Source organism: Xiphophorus couchianus, chromosome 2 (assembly GCF_001444195.1).
Source record: "Xiphophorus couchianus chromosome 2, X_couchianus-1.0, whole genome shotgun sequence".
Lineage (NCBI taxonomy): Eukaryota > Metazoa > Chordata > Actinopteri > Cyprinodontiformes > Poeciliidae > Xiphophorus > Xiphophorus couchianus.
In genome coordinates this window covers 16,748,130-16,771,619 of record NC_040229.1, presented here as the reverse complement: position 1 = coordinate 16,771,619, position 23,490 = coordinate 16,748,130, and the positions used below count along the sequence as shown (strand labels likewise).

At 35.9% G+C, this 23,490-nt stretch overlaps 1 protein-coding gene across 5 annotated transcripts in view; it reads left to right on the top strand.

Moving 5' to 3' along the window:
• shank3a (SH3 and multiple ankyrin repeat domains 3a) overlaps positions 1-23,490 on the top strand; it is a 153,501-nt gene that overhangs the window by 24,168 nt on the left and 105,843 nt on the right. For all 5 annotated transcript variants that reach the window (XR_003598389.1, XM_028039669.1, XM_028039662.1 and 2 more), the window contains exons 2-3: positions 4,663-4,866; positions 6,975-7,046. Coding sequence is in view for 4 of the 5 variants with exons in the window: in XM_028039669.1 (XP_027895470.1) it covers positions 4,663-4,866; positions 6,975-7,046 (276 nt within the window). In the remaining variant the exon portion in view is untranslated. The remainder of the gene's footprint in view (positions 1-4,662; positions 4,867-6,974; positions 7,047-23,490) is intronic.

Sequence of the window (23,490 nt, the reverse complement as noted above, 5' to 3'; positions counted from 1 at the left end):
AGTCGGCAGTTTTATTTGTTAGTTTGAGGTGTCAGCTTCACTCAGCTCTCTAAATTCAGTAAAATAAGAACTCCATTGTCATTTCATTTAATTGATTAAATAAAAGTGATGCAAATGTACATTACTCATCTTTGGCATCTTTGTCACTGACCCCAGTTACATAAGAGCTTGCCTTCCAACTCCACTGGCTTTATAAGATGCTTGGTTTTGGATTGATTCCTGATTTCTCTAAAAAAAATGCCACATCAATTTCTGCAAACTCTGTAGCTGAGTTGGTTTATTTATTTTATTACTCATTGCTTTGAGAAATAATTGTCTACTTTCCACCGCATTAATTTTTTTTAACTTTCATTATATCAAGTTTAGCTCTGCATTGCAGTTCCACTGCATATATGCTGAAGGGGCAAAATTCATTCACGGCATTCATTAAGACCTCTGGGGTAGTTTTAGGGAACAACCTTGTTTTAGGTGTTTCTTAGAAACTAAACCAAAACAATAGTATATGCCTCTTTTTAAAGTTTACTTGTACAGGGCTTTAGGAATCATTGCAGTTTCAAACAGAAATGTTGATATATTCTGCTTTGGCAGTCGCTGCACCCTGTCCTCAAGTAACTTCAGTCACTCTGTATCCATTTTCACATCGAGTTCAAAATCCTCCTGTTAACTTTCAAAGCCCTTCTAGCAGTGCTCCTCCTTCACCCTTTGTACACTCTTTTTTTAAACTCTCTTCTCTACATCATATAGCCATCTGTCCACCATGGGGTTCAGGTCCTTCAGATACTCTGCTCTTTGAGTCTGGATTAGATTGTCAAACCACATCATCAGACACTCATTCAAATCCATCAAAAGTCACTTGTTCAGACTTGTATACCTGACTTAGCTATCCTATATATCACTGCACAAATATTTATTTATATTTTGTAAGTTGTTGCCCAAGTAGGACATTTGTGTTTTTAATGATGTGTTTTTATGTTGTTGAAGTAAAGCGAACTTTACTTCAGAGTCTTGAAAGGCGATTATAAATAAAAAGGTGTAGAACTTTGTATAATTTAGACACATTGAGTTAAATAAAACTTTAAAATGTTTTTTTAGTTATTTTCAATCCACTTAGTTACTCAACGTACTAGATTATTTAGATTCTCAGGACCTTTAATGTTAACATCTTCATTTGAACAGGTGAAAAATCAAAGCATTTTCTTATATTTAATTTTGTGCCTAATGCTTCTATTAAACAGGCAAAACTTAATTGTTTGCTAAAACTCCTCCATCCATCTTCTATACTCGTCATTGTGTCTATACCCCTCACTTATAGAAGATGGGCTTAATATTGGTTTAATGCTGTGTACATGATGCAACCAGGTCAATTTGGCTTTTTGTTTCTTTTGTTTTTCCCTGAATAGATTTGTTTTTCAGTTGAATTGTTTAGGATGTCACAATGTTTTAACCAAGTTTCAAAGCTATTTTTAATGTCTAAGTCGCAAAGTCATGTTTTTTTAATATGAGTGTTTGCCTTCGACAGTCACTGTAGGTGCTGAGGGAAACAGCATTTTTCCTGGCTGACAATTTTCTGAGACTGTAATTGAATTTCTTTAAGATGCTTTAGTTTAGTTACCAGAGAGAGTAACACGGCTTGGGGATTTGCAATATGTCAGTGCAGAGCATTGTGCTGACCTCAAAGCACATGAATATTAACACTTTCATGTTTATAGCTATTTCTTTTTAAACATAATAAAATAATTAGACTTTGTCTTAGAACTGTAGTCAGTTTGTTAACCAGAAACTTTTTGACTATGGAGTTTAGTCATGAAATGCAATTGAATACAGATTCTACTCAGAAAAAAGACTTGCCTAGTTGCCTCTTCCATACTCCATTGTTTCAGCCCCCAATCCATGTCCTGAGACTTGGACATGATTAAAAACCATAGCTCTTAATGAAAACAATGTGAATGCAAGTAATAGATCACCTGATCTACGATCAACACTGGCTATACCTCCTACAAAAATGATCACGAATTTAGTTTTCTGCTACAGAATCATTCCTGACTTTCACATGAATACCACTTTGATCCTTTTGATAGGGGCAGTAGATGTTTCAAATAAAGCTGACGAATTACGTGTTGTGCCATACAATGTGTGTTGGGTTTGACTTTAAAACATTATATTTGATTATTTAATTCCATATATTTTATAGTGTTGGACATTTAATGCAATTAATTGCTTTATTTTAATCATACAAAGTCCTACAAAAGAGCCTTTGTTGTGTGTTTCTGGAGTGATGGCCCAATGGGGGTTCACCTTTGCTACACTGGAAAATTATTGTTTATTTTGTTGATATTTGGTTTTAAAATATATTGGTTTTATTTGTCAATAATTAGTCAATATGTTTTGACTAATTATAGACCCTTCAATTAGTATTATTAAAAATGTTAATCAAGTCCCGCCATTAGAACTATTATATCAGTGTTTGATCCATGCATACCTTGTGTTCTGAGTGTTTAGTTTCTCTCTCACCAGGCAGCAACCTCTGCCATCCATCCAGAAAATTGTCCTGTGTGCAGTATTTCATAGTGTTCGGTATTCTGTCAGAGGAATGAGAGCATAAAAAGGAAACGAAATGTAAAGACTCCAAGTCGGGTTACAAGCATGCAGATGAAAAATGAATATTTGATAGACCACTAGTTTTAAGAAAAGTACATCTTTATATAATTGTCTAACATTACATACAAACTGTGAAACTGTGCCACAATTTTGCTTTAGCTTCAAGCAACAGATCAATAAATAAGTAAACAGGTGTGTGCCCCAAAAATGATATCTAGAAATGCGGAAATGCATTATTTACTTCCTACAACGTCAACAAATTGGTAAGGTGGTGCTGGCAGGGAACAAGACATAGCGATTCGAATTATTGGTGTAAAAGTTTTCAGTATATGTCAGTTGTTAATGTTATCTTGTACCTTTTAGCTGGGACAAGATAACATAGCATGCTTCCAGGAACTGAACAGTGAAGAGACACAATTATCTTTCAAGCGATGTCAATAGTGAAAGATAATTAAATCCAACTGATTACCTAAATGGGTGATTTGATGTGATTTTGTTGGATTTGAGCAAATTAAGCAGGATTTGTCATTTATAAATCTCAGTATAGCTTGAATATTGCCTTTAGTAGTGATCTCGTTTTATCATGCTGAGTGTTTTTAAACGGATTCACAGCTGTGCACATGCTTGTTGACATCAGCATGGGGTTGTTCTGTTGTAAGGTAGTGAAAAGATGTGCTTTCAGTTATTGTGTCTGGGTGAATAGGCCAGAGTTGTGATGATGACACAGACAACATTGGTAGATTTATAACTCATGGGTTATGTTTCCTCTCTCTCTGCACCATCTGTAGTGTCAGCTCCACGATGTGGTACGAGTTGGAAAATGTGCCTAAAACACAAAGCCCTTCCCCTCTTTTTATAGATGAGCCTCTTAAAACAAAGTAAAACTCAATTTTAACGGGAGATATTTTTATGATCAATGCATAAATACACTGGCAAGGCTTTAAATATAGAGGATTTATAAATTTGATTATGTTTTGTGCAACACATAATAATTATGTTTTATCTGACTCCAGTTGTGATGTGGTTGCCGTTTTTCACATCTTCCCCACAGTCATCAACATCTTTGCAGTGTTTCATTTGTGACTAAAACACATCTGGTGCAATGAATGTATCCATGACACTCTAAAAAGATGTTTTGTAGATATTTGTTAAAACTGTCACTAACAGTTTAATATGAGACAGATAATATTTGAAAAAATCAAGTTCCCCTGCCTTCCCTGTGCTCCCTGGAATCTGCAGAAATACATCGCTCAGTTAGAAACAACCAATCAGAACTTGTGTATGTGCTGCTCTGCTGCACCACATCTCCTTCGCCACCGTGGAGCCTGCCGGGAGTGTGCAGGCTAGTAAAAATGGCTATCGATTGCAACAAATAAACAATTTTCCTGTATCGGTCAGTTGTTTTTCCACCATTAGCTGCATCAAACTGACAATCTTAAGCAGTGCATACACAAGCATGATTGACATTGCAAAGTCCTTCCTCCTGGCTCTGATTGGTTGTTTGGCAGTAGGACCACTGAGAGGAGGCAGAAGAACTTGATTTTATTTTCAGATAATCTGTCTCTTATTTTACTGCCATGACAATATAATAAGAGAGTGCTATACTCTTATTATTAAAGCAAGCATAATTAACTTCCTTAAACTCCGTTAAATTAATGATTTTCTTTCATATATAGGCAATTATATATACTGCAGCTTAATTTCTCTAAGGGCAAGAGCGTTCTGTGAAAACCTTTTTGTTTTAGTTTTGTTTATTTTCAGTATAATAGTCACAGCTGGCATTGAAAGTGACCTTTTGTAATCTGTTTTGGATGGTCTAGTTGCACCAGTGTGAATTACTTATCATTACTAAAGGTCTAGTTATGATTCAAGCTGGTTGAGTCATAGCAAGTTCAATACGTGCCTCAAATGAAATTTATTTCATTCAGTTTTAAGTATAAACACTTTTATCACCTACCGGAAATCAGTAAATAGGAACTCTGAAATGTCTTCAATAAAAGCTGGGTAATAGTAAAAAGAAAGGGTGATTAATCTCTTTTTATTTTCTTTTTCTCTTGTCTGCAGAAATGTTTGAAATTCAACGTGGATGCACCAATATGGCTGTCCAAGCAACGTATCCTGTGTACCCTCAACCAGAGCCTGAAGGATGTACTCAACTATGGCCTATTCCAGCCGGCTTACAATGGCAAGGCTGGCAAGTTTCTGGATGAGGAGAGACAGCTTAGGGAATACCCTTTCCCATCCATTGCTCCTGTACCGTACCTAGAGGTAGGTGCTGATCATGTGTATGCATGAAACATTGTGGGCCGCGAGCAGGAGAGAGCTAAGGGAAGGAGAAATAAGGGGTACACATCACTGTATTATGGATTTATCTCATGCTCCCAATCAGGACTGTCAGTTCTTAAAAGTCTCAGTTAGTTTTGTAACCCACCCATTTTTAGTTATGACTTTTAATGTTTCTGAGTTTAACTTAAATTTAAAAAAATGTTTTTTGTCTTGTTTCCACTCAATCTGTAGCTTAAAAGCAGTTATTTGGATTTTCTTCAAAATGCATCCAATTGACTGCAAGACCTTTGAAACCTTGAAAAAAGATAAATCCCCAATAATTCAACCTTACTACTTCTAAATCATGTCCTTTTTCATGTCTCTTATCCATAACACATACAGTGAATTTTAAGTACATAAACCACTGTTAAAATGCCAGACTTATGAAATAAAGACAAATCTAAGCTTTTCTCTCTTCAATGTGTCCTATATTCTATACAAAGAAATGGAAAAATAAGCAGATTTGATTGAGAGAAAAACTAAAGACGACACAACAACCTGGTAGCATAAGTTTGCACACTCTTAAAGTAAACCTTCAGTTTCAGCCACCAGTCTACTTTGTCAGGAGTCTGTATATAAACTTCTAGTATCAACTGTATGAACACAAGAAGACTGGATGCTCAAACTGGATTAAAAAGGTGTGCATATTTATGGAACCAAATAGTTACAGGATTTAAATTTTTAGATAATTCCTTCTAATATTTGTTTTACAGCTGAATTGTCAAATGTATATGTCATAATAAAGGTGGTAAACACTGATGTTATTTATACTGGACTAAGTTTTATACACTAGAAAAACATGGCATTTTATCAACTGGGCTGATAATTCATATCTGTTCTAAAAAAAGAAGCCCATCTTGTAAATAATCAATAATAGTATGTATTGTTGCAAGAAAATGTGTGGGTTTTTTTTTTGTCCCGCACCGGTTCACAAAGCATCCGTCCCCATGTTTGTTTGTTTGCTGCTGTCATGATGTGTCAGTCAAACTTCATAACAATAATGCTATCCTCAATGGCAGTGCGGTGTTTAGAGCAGCCGTCATCTCTTAGAGATAATTATAGTGCTTGTCTATCACAGTTTGCGATCTGAGAGAATATCATGCACATAAAATCACTTCACAGCGTGGGCTAAAGTTGTCAGGTTGTTTTACGAGAAGTCATGTTTACTTTCAGAATTACCCCCATGTCAACAGGAGCAGAGCGTTATCAAGGAGAAAAACAAGAATCCTAATGACTTTTAACATTACTCCAGCATTTCATTTAGAAATACCTCATGTTATTTAGCTGTATACGGTTGAAATATTATGACTCAATATAATTGTACTCCTTATTTTAATTAATTTTTATGGACAAATTGGAAATGCCAGGAAGGAGTAAAGCTTGTCTTTTGTTGCTGCTGAAGTGCTCTGTGGTAGCAGAGCATTAGTGACACACAGGACTTATATAAATGTTCCTCTCTTGTTTTATGTTTGTTGAATGGTTTGTAATTGTACTTTAAAAAGCTTGCAGTTAAGCTGAATAGGTGTGGATCTAGCAGGGCGTATATTTATATGTCCGGCACTGCTCTGCTGGAACACTGTGTGTGCCATTGATTGACCTGCATTTATACCCTCAGGCCAGGACTGTGTAGAGATGATTGACAGGTTTGGATTAGCAACTAAAAATCCTCTGTTCGCTTCTGGATTTACTATGTTGGTAAAGTTGAAATTCGTTTGTTATTGTTTTGCAATTAAACTTTGTACTAAAGTTTGCATGAGTTATAGGCTTTGGAAAAAATAATAAACAGAAATGCTGGAAAGGGCTGACAGGTGTTTACGGTGAGATATTTGTTGTGCCCCAGCACATTAAAAGAGTAAAAATGTCTCTGACAGTACTTCCTGCTTCTTCACCGTTACCCTTTCTCTTTTAAGGGCTATGAAACACTTACATTCATTATTTTGTCTATGAAACAAGTTAAAGATTCCTTAATTAATTTTTAATGATTTCAGTAATCTAGACAAACAAAAACATTAAACCTAAACTGTCAGATGTGTTTTGCTCTTTTGTTTCAGTTCCGCTATAAAAGACGTGTCTACACACAGACCTACATAGATGAAAAGCAGTTGTCTAAGCTTCACACTAAGGTAAGACCAAGCAGCTGCAGAGAGAAAGAATGTGGTCTCAGTAAATGGATGTTTTTTCAACCATTCTGTTCAAGACATTTTATTCTGTTAAGATGCAATATTTAAAAAATTATATACTTTTTATGTGTATATATGACTTGCCTATTTATAAAGCTAATTTGTGTGTTGAATGTGTGGATATGTTTGGTTTGTGTGCAGCAGTTAGGTTGTAAAGAGTGCTTGTAACAATACATTGCATTGCCCAATGCAATTTAATACCAATGCAAATTGGTATTAAACCTTTCTCAAATTCTTCCTTATCCTTAGTCAGTTTTATGCAATTTTGTCACAATAAGCAAGATTTTGATGCTCTAAAGAAACAGGGTAAAAAAAATGTACAGAGTGTTTTAATCTGTACACGGTCTGGCGGGGTCACACTGACCCGCGTGCGCTTTTACAAGATTTTTTTTTTGTGTGGTTTCGGAAACTGATGGTCTGATGGGACAACCCCTTCCCACTCCCTCTTTACCCCACTGCCTCATCCTGCTAAAACCACTGGAGGATAAATGCTGATTTTCAGATATCCAGGCATTTTGCTGTACGTGAGATAAATGCCTGATATATACAGATATATCAGTAACAAGTCCTCTGCTGATTTTATAAAATTTGCTGAAATATGTTTGCCACTTAAGTCAACGTGTAAGATATAAAGTAGTACTGATGACATTTAAGATCTCAAAAACAAGTACACTCCAATTTGTTTAGCTACACTTACTTTGCTCTTTAAAATGAATCAAAGTGTTTCCTTGCTGCTTATCTGTAATTTCATTTAGATATTTGTGTCCTGAGGGATCTTGTTAAGTTTTATTTACTAACATTAATGTGCTGCTCATCAACAGCCACATAGTAAAAGCCCTTCTCTGTATTTGATAGTTCATTCATGTGTAATTGAACTAGCCCCTTGAGGCTGTGTGAACCATTAAGAGGCTTATATAAGGACAATATGTGCTCTTCCACACAAAGTTCCCTGCAATTAGATACACATATAAATTGGACAACACTGATTTTTGCATTAAAAATGTGAAAAACAGAAATGTTCTTTGGTCATCGCTTCAGGAACTAAGTTGGCGAAAAACAGTGAAATCTAGAAATATATATATTTTTTTCCTCCAAAAGGTAAACTCACATGGATTCATGAGATATTTCAACCATATTTGTAATTTTGATAATTATGGCACACAGATTGGAGTACTTCAGCTTGAGAGACTCCTGAGGCATAATGGAAGGCCAGATTGCTTTGATAGCGTCTTTCTGCTTGTCTGCATTGTTAGTTTAGGCTTTTCTCATCTTCCTCTGAACAATACCCCATTAATTTTAAGAGTATATAATTTAAATATTTTTTTATAACAACTGATTGTCCTCCCATCACTGTAACTGCACTCAGTCTGCTGAGACTGCTCCAGTCTGCTGTCTGTAGTGACTCCCAGAAATCTAATTTCTTTTCTTCTGCATATAACATATGCATTTTTCTTTTAAAAATTAATAAAACATGTTTTTTTTTTTTTTTACTTTTTCATGATGTTCTAATCATTTGAAGTCTACCTGTAGTGAGTGGAGTGATGTTTTTTGTGTTAGTTCAGATATGAACAGAGCGCAGATGGGCCAGACGGCTACAGTAATCTCTGTCTCCACATTGTAAATCTGCAGGCTTTGGTGAACAGATTCGAAGGGGTAATTTTGCCAGATACTGGTTTCGACAAAGAAAGGTGGTCAGAAAGGAAAACATAGAGCAGAACATAGACCAGCTCTTTAATTCTGTTATGAGTTTTAGACAATCTGGCAGAGTGTGAGCATAGACCTTTCTCACAGCAGACTTTTTAATTTGTCACAGTGGGAAATGCACAGATGGAATTAATAACACTAATGATGGCTTAGTTGCCTTCAGTGTCCCACTAAACCATGACTGTGAACCAGCATGCTCAAAATAAGACCTCCACTAAGTGAAATAAAGAAATTTTCTGTGATTTGAGGTTTGAGTCGTACACTTACCCCTTTCTCTTTGGCGTTTGTATATTGTTCTCTCTTTCTGTGGATCTTTTTCAAACGTTCTGCTGTATGACCGCTCATAAAAGCTATAAACATACAGTAAAATATTGTAAAAAGCCTTGTGGATATGCAAAGCTGTGTAATTAGAGGAGAATTTGAACCCAATTTGGGCCTGGATGCATATTCATGTAGTAAGTGGGTGTGATAAGTGGAACACAGAGAAAATTTACTGCAAATGCAGTAAATCTCATCAGATGGCCAGAGGAATTAGCATTGTGAATTTATCTAGTTGCTGTTTTTTATCTGTCACAAAAAATTTGTCAGCTGGGTTTTAATCAGATATTAACCATGCTGCATATTATTCTGAAGGAAACAGTAAGCAATTCATTTCTGCATTCTGTTCTAGTTTGGATATTGCCTTTCTGTCTTGATTCACCTTGACTTTACATATTTCTGGCATATTGTCCCAGAATAAGGCTTGTTATTGTTTGTGTCAACAAGCTGAACTTTATGATATGCTTGCAGTTCCCAACGTTGCATTTGTTGTCCCATTTATATGTGATATCTCCATCTTACATGGAATAATAACTTTCCCACTTTCCTCTCAGTATGTGTTCACCTATACTGGTGAATGCACACGCATGCATGTGCAAATGGGAAAAAAAACTTACTGATTTGTAATTTCTGTATAATATTATAAATTAGATCTTTTTTTATTTCTCTCTTCTTGATTTCTTGGAACGATACGTCTCTATTGTCTTTGCTGCCACCTTGTTATTTTTTGGGACAAGATAAATTGTCTTATATCGTCCATGTAATAGCGGAATAGGAGAATAACTAAATTATCTGTCTGTGCTTCAGGTTGTGCTGTACCCATGTAAAACTTTTTGAAATTTATTTTACTCAGTTTGTGTGCCTTCTTTCGTTTAGGAGACTTCCTTTGATGAGTAGTTTGTAAAACGAGTAAAAGATTTTTTTGATTTTTTTTCACAATGTGGCTATTAAATCCTCATTTAATTTTCACCCAAATTATGTAAAAATTTGGATGTATTAATAGTCATCACGTTTATCTTTCTACTAAGAAAACTGGATGACACAAATTTTCATTTTGGTACATCAACTGACTCTTCCCATTCATGTCTCCAGTAAAGGTCTCGACACATGGAAGGTGATGTCGCTCACTCTCCATTCAATAGGAACTTGTGCAATGAGGTGCCAATCAATCTGACAAATTTGTGCATGTGAAATATTAAGGTTGTACATGTAGGTGTGCGCACGTGTGTTTGTGATGCGACACAAGAACATTGGGAAATAATTTGTCGTTGTTGCTATTGCGTGGGTTTCACCCCAGGTGACCATGACTTTGGCCTTTTTCTGCCGTTTGTCACTTTCCGTGTGTTGAGCCAGTAAAGATGAGTGAACTCTTGCATCAGTTAACTTGCCACTCTGTGGTCTCATACCACAGAGTGTTATTCAGGATTGTGATATTTAGATAAATAAGAAATATAAACAAATCCGTTTAAAAGTCTGTTTCTTTTTCAGTTTGATGAGGTTCATATTTGCCACTCATAAAATGAGGATATGTTGTTGTATTCTATCTACATCACCTTTACGCATTTGTGACTGGTCTGTAATTTGCAATTTGAACTCGTAATACGTTAGCTAATCAAAACAACTTCTCTTCCTCTGACTTCAAATCAGTGAAACTTTTCCCCCAACAATAATTTACTGTAAGACAGTAAAACAAATATCCTGGATGTATTGCTCCATAGATGACAAATTATTTCTAAAGTGAGTTTTATTGATAATACAAAAAAGTAGCCTTAAACTATTTAATTTCTTTCCCTGTGAACCAATGCTTGTGTGAACAGTTTCTCATGTTATTTATTTTATTTTCCAATTTTGGACTCTTGTCACCTGCAGCACTGTTGTTTCACTTAGCTGCCTTTTTTAAAATTTTTTTTTAATTGAATTTTCTCTTTTTTGACATAAATTTACACACAACAAACTTAACATTATAACATGTACTTATACACTCTTGCATTCACTCCCACACTCACCCTTCAAACCTGCATTTGTTTGGTTCCAAAAATATCAAAAATCTTTTAGATTAACTTAGAGAAAAAAGAAAGAAAAATAACAGAACAATATATGAATAGAAACTGTAGACAAGACAGCCATTAATAAGTTCCACCTTCAGTCCCTATGGTCTTCATATATGGCTCCCAGAGAGTCTCAAACTCCCGTTGTTTACCGTTGGCAATGTATGTTAGCTTTTCCAGTCCGAGCGAATTTGCAATTTCCTTCTTCCAGAGTCCCAGGGAGGGTGCATCCATGCCTCTCCAGCATAATGCTATAGATCTTCTGGCTTGAAGAAGTCCATAATCTATCAATTTAGTTTTCCTCTGTGATTGTTTAAATTCCACTGGGTATATTCCTAGCACACAGATTTTAACCTCTAATGGGACTTTTACCTTAAACAATTCAGATAGACACCCAATAACATCCCTCCAAAACTTCTGAATTTTAAGACATTCCCACAAACAATGGAGAAGAGTTCCTTTTTCAAACAAACATTTAGTGCAAGTATCTGGGATATCACTGGACATATGATGAAGCTTAACTGGTGTTATATAGGTTCTCATAAGCCATTTATATTGCAAAAGTTTAAATCGTGTGTTTATTGTTTGTTTTTGTGCTTTTAAACAGGCCTGATTCCAGTCTTCCTCATCTATATCTTCGAAAGTATCTCTTCTCCAAGCGTCCAACTTATCTATTGCTGAGTCCCTAGAGGAAAGCATTAACAAATTATAGAACACAGAGAGAAAACCTTTCCCTTTTGAGTCTCCAACACACACCTCTTCTATTTTTGTTAAGGGTGGAATGTCAACTATTTGTTTCAGTTTTGATGACATAAAGTTTTTCAATTGCAAGTATTTAAAAAAAATGTTTCGGGGGTATTAAATACTTCTTACATAGCTGATCAAAAGTAAGTAACTTGCCATCAACATACAGATCTTTAATTTTCTGAATGCCTTTGGTTTTCCATAGTTTAAATCCTCCATCATTTTTTCCTGGGATGAACCTTTCATTACCCCAGATTGGGGTAAATTGTGATAGCTCTGGACGCTCACCTACATGTTTGTGTGCTGCATGCCACTTAGCTGCCTTTTATTTCTGCACAATTCAGTCAAAGTCAGTCAAATAAACATAGTGTGGCAAACAAAGGAAGCCAGGAGACAGGGATTGTTTTTTAAGTCCAAACTCACCGTTTCAACTTTATTAACAGCTTCAGCAGTAACTTTGAACAGTGGCCACTAATTTTAACTGGATACTCGCTCATGGTGCCTCAGCACTGTCCACATCCATTGCCAGACAGACAGTCAGCCAAATACAGACTGGTAATCTCTGTGTTCACATGACAGTGACTGCATGTACCATAAGCCCTGCCGCTCAAGACATCAACATAACAAAGAGTTCTCTAAGTCCTTGAACTAATGACCACTTCTTAGGTCACTAAAATGCTTTTTTTGTCCCAGATTTGAATATTTCATTTGGCTACAAAGGTCTGCCATGTTTCAATATAATTTACTTTTTTGTAGAAGTGAACAATTTGGCAAGCATTTTAGTTTTGTCATCAGCTTATAGAATTTAGCTGAATGTTACTTCTACACCACGCAGTGCACCTAGCAATTCCTTTTTACCAAGTCTAGTTGCTGAAATACAAACTGCTAACTTCTGTGTGGACATAACAGTAACAGAATGCTCTAAAAGAAAGTAACATTTTGAAATATATGATGAATTTCTAAAAAATCATGAACTTTGCAACAACTGACTAGCTAAGAACTTTGGCTGATTAAAACATATTTTGGGTAATTATAAATTATTCAAAATTGACTGATCAGATGAGTGATTTCCTCATTGTATATTCCTGACCAGTGAATCTGTGCTGTGCACTTCAGATAAAGGATTCAGTGGGAAACAGTGAGAAATGTTGAATGAGACAGAGACAGAAGAGCAACGAGAAAGGGATGAGTCATGCTCTCAAATATTGCTCTTGTCTAACCATTCTAGTGAGATCTGCTTCTGCCTTCTCCTTTTCTACTTTGATTTGTCAAAGAGTGAATGAGTGAGAGGTACTGAAGTGACATACACAAAATAGATCCGTTACTGCCACTAGGGATTTCATGTAACAAGTAAATCACATATTTAGATAATATTTAGTGTTATCAACTTTCTCTCAGGTCAGTTGCAGTGGAACAAGTAAGAGGGAGAGCATCCTTTCTTTGGAGAGTCAGAATCAACAAATTCCTGTGAAGATAATAATATTTTATGTTAGCAAACTGTGTAAAAGTAGGATGAGGATTTAGATCAGCATTGGTCCTGCAGACTTTGTCAAACATGGGATTCCCTGCAAATCAAATACTGAAAAAGATGGAGAACTTTGTTGCAGTTGTCATCAATCATGCATGCTTAAGATCTGCATTTCTTGTTCCAGGCTTTGGTAATATTTTGCTGTGTTTATTTTAACAAACATTGGTTTCACAATGAAGGCCTGCTGTTTCCCTCTTCTTTTAGTTTTTTAAGAACATTTTATTTTTGTGCAGAAATATAATAAACAGTGAAGAGTGAAAATTTGTTTTAGCCATTGCAGCAGCTGTCCTCACTGTTCATCCCACAACATGCTGTCATGTAAGTCAGAGGTGAAGCATTAGCCTACTTTGCTACCATGGTGTTTATTAGCTTCAGGCTAAACTTTAAAAGTAGGTCATAGTTGATAGGAATTTGCCATTCATTTTTTTTTATCTTTGCCTGACTGAACCAGACCTAGTCACTATGTTACTGTCCTGGTTAACCATGCATGGTAACTTCATGGAAAATTTCAATAGTACGTTTTCAGGGACAACAGAGTGCATGTGTACAAGTCACTGTATTGCTAATCATGTAGGCTGGGCTTGTGAAATTGATGCCTTTCTGACTATGTAAAAAAGCAAATTCAGTGAAGTGAAAAAAACTATTAGTAATATATTTGAATATGTATTCAAACTAACCCAGTGGTTAAAAAATACACTTAAAGTTCACTTTCACTTGTGTAAATTTTGAGAAATTATGTATTCATTTAATGTACCATATTATCCAGATGTCAGATGATATTTTAAGGTACAACAAATCTTCTGCCAGTATAAAGAAAGAAGCAAAGATAAAGGTTATATAGGTTATATAGGCTTATGAAGCTTGCGGCAAAACAGTAATAGAGCAGGTAATAATGCACCATTTCATAATGTGGTCATGAATGCCACAAAGCACAGTGCTGAAAAAAACTGCAATTTATTTGCTGTTTTCTGAATCGTTTTGTGAAATAACACACAAATCAGTTTATTAGGTATTTCTATTTAACTCAGTTGATAATCAGCCTGTCAAATTGCATCAACTCTGTGCATTTCTGCATCTAGATGTGGTAAAAATGACTTGCTAGAGGCGCTGGGTGGTGTAGAAGCTGATACAGGAATTATACTTTTCAATACAGCCGTCCTGGTTTTGATTCCTGACCCTGAGACCTTTGTTGCATGTCTCTCCCCCCTTTCTCTTTCTGGCAATTTCCTGTCTGGTGACTGTCAAAGAAGGCCACTAAAGAAATTTTTAAGAAATTCTTAAGAAAAAGAAAAGAGATTTGCTGAAGTTAAAACCAAGCATTAGAATAAGTGTTTAATTTCTGATAACAGTAGATCAGAAATTGTTGATAAGTTTAGATCTTTTAGCAAAACCACCTTCCTGACTTACAGAGTGTTGTCTGAAAAAGTGCAAGTAACCCATAACCCAATGAAGAGCAGTTGTGTGGAGGAAAATGCCTCAGAGGTTATAAGTAAATGGACAGAGTAACTTGATGTAATAGAAATGCAACAGATGATTTATTATTGACTAAACTATGCAGAATACCATCTTTGAATGCACAACACATCCAACCTTAAAGTGTATTGGCTACAGTAGGAGAAACCTCTATGTGTGCTTCTCCTGACATCTTAAAAAAGGACAATTCACCCAACAGACCGGAAAAGAAATCTGGCCTGTTTCTTAGTTTTTTTATTTTTTGGTTTGATCAATTTTAGCTGTGCTATTCAGATAATAGGTTAAGGTAAGATAAAATAATTTTACCTGTATAGCACATTTTCAGCAACAAAGCAGTTCAAAGGCAGTTCAAAGTGCTTTAGAAAGAAATACAACAAAACAACAAACCAAAGGAAAGAGCAAAAAATAAATAAAACAATAGTATAAAACAACAAATTAGTTCCCCCTGTTTAAGAATAAGTAGTCCGTAATTTATAAACTAGTAGGGATTTCTCTGGATTCTTGTTCTGATAAAACTAGATGGTACTTTCTAAGTTTTTTTCTAGATTTGTAAACTAACAAGAGTTTCTCTAGGTCTTGCTCCGATGTCAAAAGTTTAATGCTAAATGTTGATCTAATGTAATAAATGAGTAGTTTCTCTCGATAAATTAATGAGTTTCTCTGGCTTCTAAGTATGTTCTAATTCCTGCTCTGGGTTGAGTGAAGTATATAAACTAAATGTTCCTGTTCTGGAAGTAGGTGTCTGAAGTATGGAAACATCAGCAACATCCTTATACTGCCACCACCTCACATGTATGTTGGTCAGAATTTAGAGAAAACAACATACAAGCATCGGTGGTGGTGGTACAAGGCTGTGGATGATGTTTCCACACTTTGGTCACCTTAGTTCCAACTGAGCACTGTTTTTCCGCACCCCATCTAAATATTGCTGCTGGTATTCTTCTCTTTCTCCCTACAATCTTTCATGGCTACTTTGAGCAGGATAAAAAACTATTTTACAAAGCTGAAATAATCTCAAACTGGTTCATTAAACCCTAGAGGGAGTGTATGGTACCACAGTCCCCTCCAGTCATCTAACATCATCCCAAAAATTGAAGAAGCATACTTTGAATTTTAGCTGTGACATATCATGACTAATCTTCAAAGCTCTTTTTGCTTTCACAGCAGCATTTGTGTAATCAAAAACAGAACTATGGGAACAGTGGTTCCCAAAGTGTGGGGCGCACCCCCTAGGGGAGGCGCTGTGCTATTGCAGGGGGGACGTGGGGAGCGGTTTAGATGAAAGAAGAAGAAAAAGAAAACAGTTACACAAAAGTGTTTCACTGAAAAGATGGTTTGTAGTGTGTTTTGTTGCAACCTGAAGTGTGAAATAAACTTCAGTGGAGTTTGAAAACAAAATACGTGTATAGGTTTATGTCTGGTTGAACAATGTGTGTGCCCAGTTGATTTTTTTTTCTTTTTTCTCTTTTGGGGGAAATTTTATTGTAATCCATAGGGGGTCCCAGAAAATCTTTGGGAACCACTGCAGTAGGGGATATTGTGGAAGTCCCCCTCATGGATGTGCATATGATGTATCCATGGCAACTGTTTGATACTAGCAGAGTGGATCTGATAAAGCGGATGGTGATTGTTGGTGATAGTGATTTAAGGAAGTTGGGCAAACTTGTCTCTAAAAGAGTTAGTGATGCAGTTTGATAATGTGGCCATGGATATCATGGAGAACATTCTTGTATAAACTGCTTTTATGTGTTTGTCTTTCAAAATTAACATAAAACTATAATGTATTTCCTCTGGATAATAATGATCTTATTTTTCACAAGCTTAAGGAATTTGTGCAACAATGTGTAGGATTGTTTCAAGTGTGAGACAGACCAATTCATAAAAGACTTCTCAGCAGAGTAATGGCATTCCTCCTGCACTGAGCTTCTGTTGATAGCTGTTTTTATGAATGAGAAGTTATGCATTATTTTGCATTTATTAATAAAACTATATGAAGAATGTAGCTCATTGTAGATACTATTTTGAGATTCCAGATTTCACTGAGGGTTTATTTAGCCTGAACTTATTGCAGTACATTTTTTCAATAGTAACTAATGTGAAAGTTGAAATGGGATTTACACAAACTATTACTTTTGTATATTTACCTTTTCTTAGTTTAGTTCCTCATTCGCCATACTTTTCATTTGTTTTCTCATTTGATTGTTCTTCTCTCTTCACTGTGTTTTTCCTCCCTCCCCCTGAATCTCTTTCTCTCTCTCTCTCTCTTTCTAACTCTCTCTCTTTATCTCTCAGCTTGCACTCCAGCACAATCACCCTTTACCAACACTCTATCTGTCTGTGTATGAACAGGAGTCAGTGAGTGTCTCCCGCTGAGTGTCTGGGTGAGCGACCATGTGAGTCTGCACGTGTTACTTTGACAAGAGAAAGGCGGTGAAAGAGGGGGAGGGGTGGAGGAGACGAAGAGGACAGTGGTGGAGGAAGGAGGGACTGTCCGGAGGGTTGGGGGTCTGGTTATGACCATATGGAGGATGTAGTGGCATGAAAACTGTAGCTGACCCACTGGAGTTTGCATGTGCCGGGGGAGTGTGCCCATGTGTGTGTGAGATGGGATCTGCTCTTGGAAGAAGACGACAAACTGAGAAAAAGGACAAAACTTGTGAAGAATCCAGGAAGGCCAGGCTCTATAGTAAGGTATTCTGACTGAGCTCATCATCTTCTTTATTTACTTTAGCCATTAGATGAAGTTTAAGCACACCTCTCCCTGCCTTTTCCATACACTTTCATACTCCTGCCATTCACAGACACTTCACAGTCCATCCCTCACTACCTGCCTAAGCTTTTCCCTCTCTCTTTGGCTTTCGTTCTGTTGTTATGCTCTGCTGCATGTTGGATGTGTGAGGAACTGGTGCAGCCTTATCTAAAACCCCGACAGAATGCTAATGTTTTCCCCTGCTCTGGTTCAGCTATTCAGTGTTTGCTGCATTTTGCCCTCATATGTGAGGTTTTATCTGTTTATGTCTGTCTGGTATGTTGTGGGATCTTTAGATGGGTGTCTAGATTTGGTTAATGTGAGTGACAGTGGTTTGCTTATGTTTTTTTCTTGACATGGAGGAGACAGGACCAACATGGTTCTATGTGTGTTATTTATGTTTGCAAGTGACAGCATGGTACAGCTAAAAATGTCCATGTGTTCCTGCATTAAAATGTATTTGAATGTGTGCATAAGGCTCTAAAAGTAATGTATTGTCCTCTATTCTTTGCTGTTGAAGTTGCTTAGTATGTGCCATATTTTTTCTTTACGTTGCTGTTGATGTTTACTGATGAAATAAGGCTTCACAATTAGCTGCAGGATGATGGGGCTAATGCAGTAGCTGTGGCACAATTAGATGATTTATTAGCCCATCAAAGTTTGTATTTTATAAATAATACATAGTAAGTGTAGTTACTGAAGCATGAAAACTGTCAGTCTGTCAGTTAGAGATCAGCAGGAGTTTTCTGCCCTGCAAAATGTTTGACATGAGCTACTGCTCAGCGATACCGCCTGCTTTATGTTTTCATCGCCACTTCAGGTCAATTATTGATTCTGTACATACAGAATTTATGAGCTGTTAAAAGTCTGAGATCATCTCCATGTCATTTCTGTTGTATCAATAAGTCTTACAAATTAAAAGAGTTTAAAATAAGCAGTGTACAAATTGGTATTTTAAATATTAGATTGTGACCTAATTTAATAAAAATTTCAAAGATTTATTCATGACAAATAGTTGCACTGCCCCCTATCCATCTTTGTATCGTCACTTGTCATTAATATTTCACTTAAACCGTGTGAGGTGTGTATGAAAGAGAGAGAGAGAGAGAAATGGAGGGAAGCAGTGGATTACAGAAAAGGAATTGATTCTATTTTGTTGCGTATAGTCCGAAACCAGGCCATGTAGAAATTATAGCTCTAGGCTGTTTAAAATGCATGCAGTAAGTTCTCTCTATGTTCAGCATGCATGTTTTGGGATTCTCAGATATTTCAAAATAAGTTAGTGCAGTAAAAAAAAACCCACACACATACAGCTTTGACAACCATTAAACTATTTCTGACCATATTTTTACTGCTTAGCTTTTACTTAAAAAATTGCTATTAGGAATATTTTTTTAAATGCAGTTTATTAATATCATTTTACAACCTCCTCCCCACTTCACAATTGGTCTGACAATCCCAGTTTTTGGGAACACTTGGGACAAACTTTGTGACATTTTGGAATTATAGATATGAGCAAACATATTTGTTTTTTTTTCAACTGTCATTCAACATCCACATGATCCCATTTGCTGAGATTAATTACATCCTCATCTTTTACAATATTTCCGCTATTGGTAATGTAGAACTTTAATTTTTCAGTGTCACCATTTGAACATAATCTAAAACAGTCACTGAGCCTGTGTGTTAAAAAGTATCAGTGAGTCGATGGGTCCAAGTTCACTTCAGAAATGCAGAAGTCATTGTTGGTCGATGAAAGATTAGAAATCAGGTCTCAAGCTAGACTCTGTGAGGGTAAAGACCAAAGAGCATGAAAATAACTTTGGGTGGATATAGACTTCAGTTCAACTAAACATGAAAGGTCTGCTACTAAATCAACCTACTGATGTTCAGAATTAGGAGTTTCCTATTACAGCAAAGAAAACCTGTATGTTAGATTAAAGTGTATAGTGGTCTCTGTAAACAAATCTCTGTCAGCAGCGGCTCATGCAAAATGCTGCTACTCTAGGAAAAATATGATCAGCGAGAATGAATTCCATCCTGGTTATCCATCCATTCATTACTATGCTTTTTCACCTTCCCTCTTGTTGAGCCATCTGGTTTTACAGTCTTAATGTTGTAGGAGTACAGTTGATTTCACATTAGAAAAATAGTACATTAAACCGACTGCAGAACAATTGTTGTGGGTAAGTCTGTATGAATAAATGATTGTTAAATCAGGTTTCATTGACAGGAAGTACAATAGAGTACTAATAATCATCAGGCTGCATGAATAAGCTACCCACACAATTCTCATCTCAGCCTGGAGTGTGCTGGCTGCCCTCTCCATCGCCTAAAGGGACATTTGCCATCAGGGTTCAAACACAAAGAACAGACTTTGTTCCTGTATTTTCAGCTTTATTTTGACTTAAGTTCTACTTGGCTAAAATCCAGCTCAACACAGATTCCTTTGGTTGTGTTTTATCCACCAGCTCTGCCCCCCCCACCACCACCCCTGCTGTCTGCATCTCTGTCCTACTGTCAGTTTGAAAGCACATGACTGGGCCTGATTCAGCTTTTTCTTTCTCTAGACTCTTTGATTCTGATGACAGCATGCATTCCCTTTATCCTATCTCACTACAGTGCTTACAAACAAAAACACAACTTTTATTGTCATACCTTATGTGACAGAAGAAAACATGCTGACTCTATGTCATTGCACAACTAAAAATCCTTCAGTCAGTTTAGATCCGAAAGATGTTAATGATTTTTTTTTTCATATTTGCATGGTTTAGTGAGTTACAGTATTTTTTACATATAAATGTGAAAATGTCTCGTGCTATCCATTTAGCGTAATTATCTGTGATAATCCATCTCGCCATCATCCATCGGTGGCCTTTGTGTGCTACTAACGGTTTTATTTGTTCATGTGTTTGGGGTGTGCTATACTATACAATAAACCTGCTCTCTCTGAATTAGTCATTGTGTTGTTGAGTAGGGAAGAGGCTGTGGCTTTATTTGGTTTTGTTCTAGCCTGTAGTCTAATTCAGAAGGTTTTGACTGTTCTGCCTGCCTAAACTGTGCTTCATCTGGAGGAATACCAGATATTACCCTGAACATCTTATTGAATTTCTTCTGAAAAGTATTTCTCCAGAGGGATCATGCTGTTACGTTCAGAGAGAGGTGCTAGGAGCCAGGCTACAGAGGTTAGACACTTACCTCGACAATAATCCACAAGGTTTGCCCTGAAAGAAAGAAATTACTGCCATGACAGAGCAGCTGCAACATTTAGAACAACATGATATGTAAATACTAGCAACATAGTAATTAATCTGCTTGTATTTAATTGTATTAGAGTTTTAAACTTGCAATTATATTAACTCAGAACTCTAGTTTGCTTTCTGTAATTATACATTTACACTGACTATAGTATTAAATTTGCTCATTACTATATGCTTTATCTTTTACATGTTGTTACTGGTTATTTGGTTAGTTAAAGCAAGCAGCCATTATCCACAGATATGATCTCCATCCTGATATATTCATGTTCTGTGAGTTATCAACAAGGGCTTCTACAGCAAAACATAATCAAGGAAGCCAACTACTATAATCCATCCAAATTAATATTTTTAGTTGATATGATAATGTACCTTTTTGAGTGCTTAACCTTTTTAATTGAAGTGACAATTTTTATCCATACAACTAAAACTGCTGAATAACTTCTGACTGCTGTCTTTAGACATCCTGTGTGTGCGTTGGGGTGTGTGTGTGTGGGTGTGCATGCCGCATATGTTCAGTTCACTTCGTCTCCAGTCGTTGATCAGCTCCATCCAAATATACAGCTGGGTTTTAAAAGTTTCTTTTGAAGTTTTCAAAAGCCAAAAGTATTTAACCTTTTATCTTGTAATGTAAGGTTACAAGAAAGGGGGTCTGCCATGTTTCTTGATTTAACACAGAAGCAGAACACAATGCATGAGATTTTATTAATAAGGCGAAAGAAAAGAATAGACTACTGTTTTCTAAACTGTTCAATGTATGATGGAAGATACAGTGTGTGTCTGTACAAAAATGTCTCCAACATTTTTGTCTGAATAAATGCTAAATAACTTGAAAACTCACAGATTAGTATATGGACCTTCATTTGATTTGTGTTGTATGTGTTAAAGATAATAAATACATTTTGCTAGCTATGTTACATGAAATGTTAGTCTTCATTATTGCATTTTTAGGATATTGCAAACATTTAATAGTAACAAATAATTTTTTTATTTGGAGTTGCACTAATGACTAAAATTAGAAATTTATTCTGTAAATATGCAGATTTAAGTATGCATTTATCTTATGTCTGTCATGCTGGAGTTGAAATCTTATATCTAAACTGTATAAGCACGTAATTCTACTTTAATGTTTCTAAAGTCTTTGTTTTCATCTTTTGGAGAGGTGTGCCATAAATGTCAAATTTGGTTACTGAAAATGAAACACATTTTATTTTGGACCACAATACTTCTTATCATAGTTGATCAGAAAATGTGTGTGCAAATTTATCAAAATTAAAAGCAATGTAATTAGTCTGCCTATAGTTCTTTGGTTAAGCCACATCAATATTAACAACATGGTGCCTAAAAATAAAAGTGACAAATGCAAACAAATCTGACACAGTCCTAAAACTGGAGTTACACCAAAGAAAGCAAGATAATGAAAATATGTTCTGATCACAGTGATAATGACTTTGTCTTACTGGAAGCTAGCAAGCTATGAATAAAGGCAGAGCATTTACAAAGCCTTCACCAGGGATGTATGAAAGGGAATTGTCTGCTAATCAGTAACAATATTGGTTTATTATCTGTCTGTTGTTGCTATAGTAGCAGCATCCTCTTGGTGTATTGTGTGTAAATAAATTAAGTAACTTTTCTTATGAAGTCTTCAGTGCGTCTTTGTTGTGTCACTCTGTTTCTGGGTATGTTACATTAAATTACTCAGTGGTTTATTTTGCTGCTATACATTAAGGACTGAAGAGTTCTCTTGGAGAAAATCCTATTCCTTAGGATTAAATCCAAACGGTCAAACTAGAAAACAAGCTTTTGGTCACTTAGAGCATCACACTTATTCTCCTTCATGTTTGAGTTTGTAGCTGGATTCAGATTTTGTTTGCTCAGGTAAACATACTGAACATACTGAAGCTAAACTGGATGTTTAGGTGAATGGTTTATAGATATAAACAAATGAATCACATCTAGGATTATTCATATGCACATAGAGGCACTGGGAGTTATGTAGCAGCTTGGTGTCTGGAGAATTTAGGACATCCTCATAAATAAAAAGGGTAATTCATATTTCAGTTAACAGTTAACAGTTTCTATTCTTTAAAAGGTAGTTTGCCTAAATTTCAAAAGCACTCCTGCGATAAAAGTTTTAAATTAGTCTATAAAGTCTTCAAAGTACCGGTCTGCAGCCAACTGGTTGTGAAGGAAGCTGTTCTGGTCAGATGAAACCATACATTTTTGGTATAAAAGCCAAATTTCATGTGTGGTAAAAAGGTCACACTGCTCATCTCCCTGTTCTCACAATTCCCACAGAGAATAAACATCATCCACAAGTTTGCTATGTCAAACAATAGGCCTTCAGAAGGAACAGAGGAACTGGTCATTCCTTTTTGGAGGACATATTGAACTACATATTCAGAAATATGGAGGAAAATGTGAGGAGATGGAAAAGACTCATTATTTGGGTCTTTTTCATTTTAAGTTCATTTTTCAGTTACAGAGTTGTTGATGTTGTTGGGTGGCTGTTTAGATGTGTTTTTAACCATAATATAGAATTTTGTCTTTGTAACAAATTGGTCTA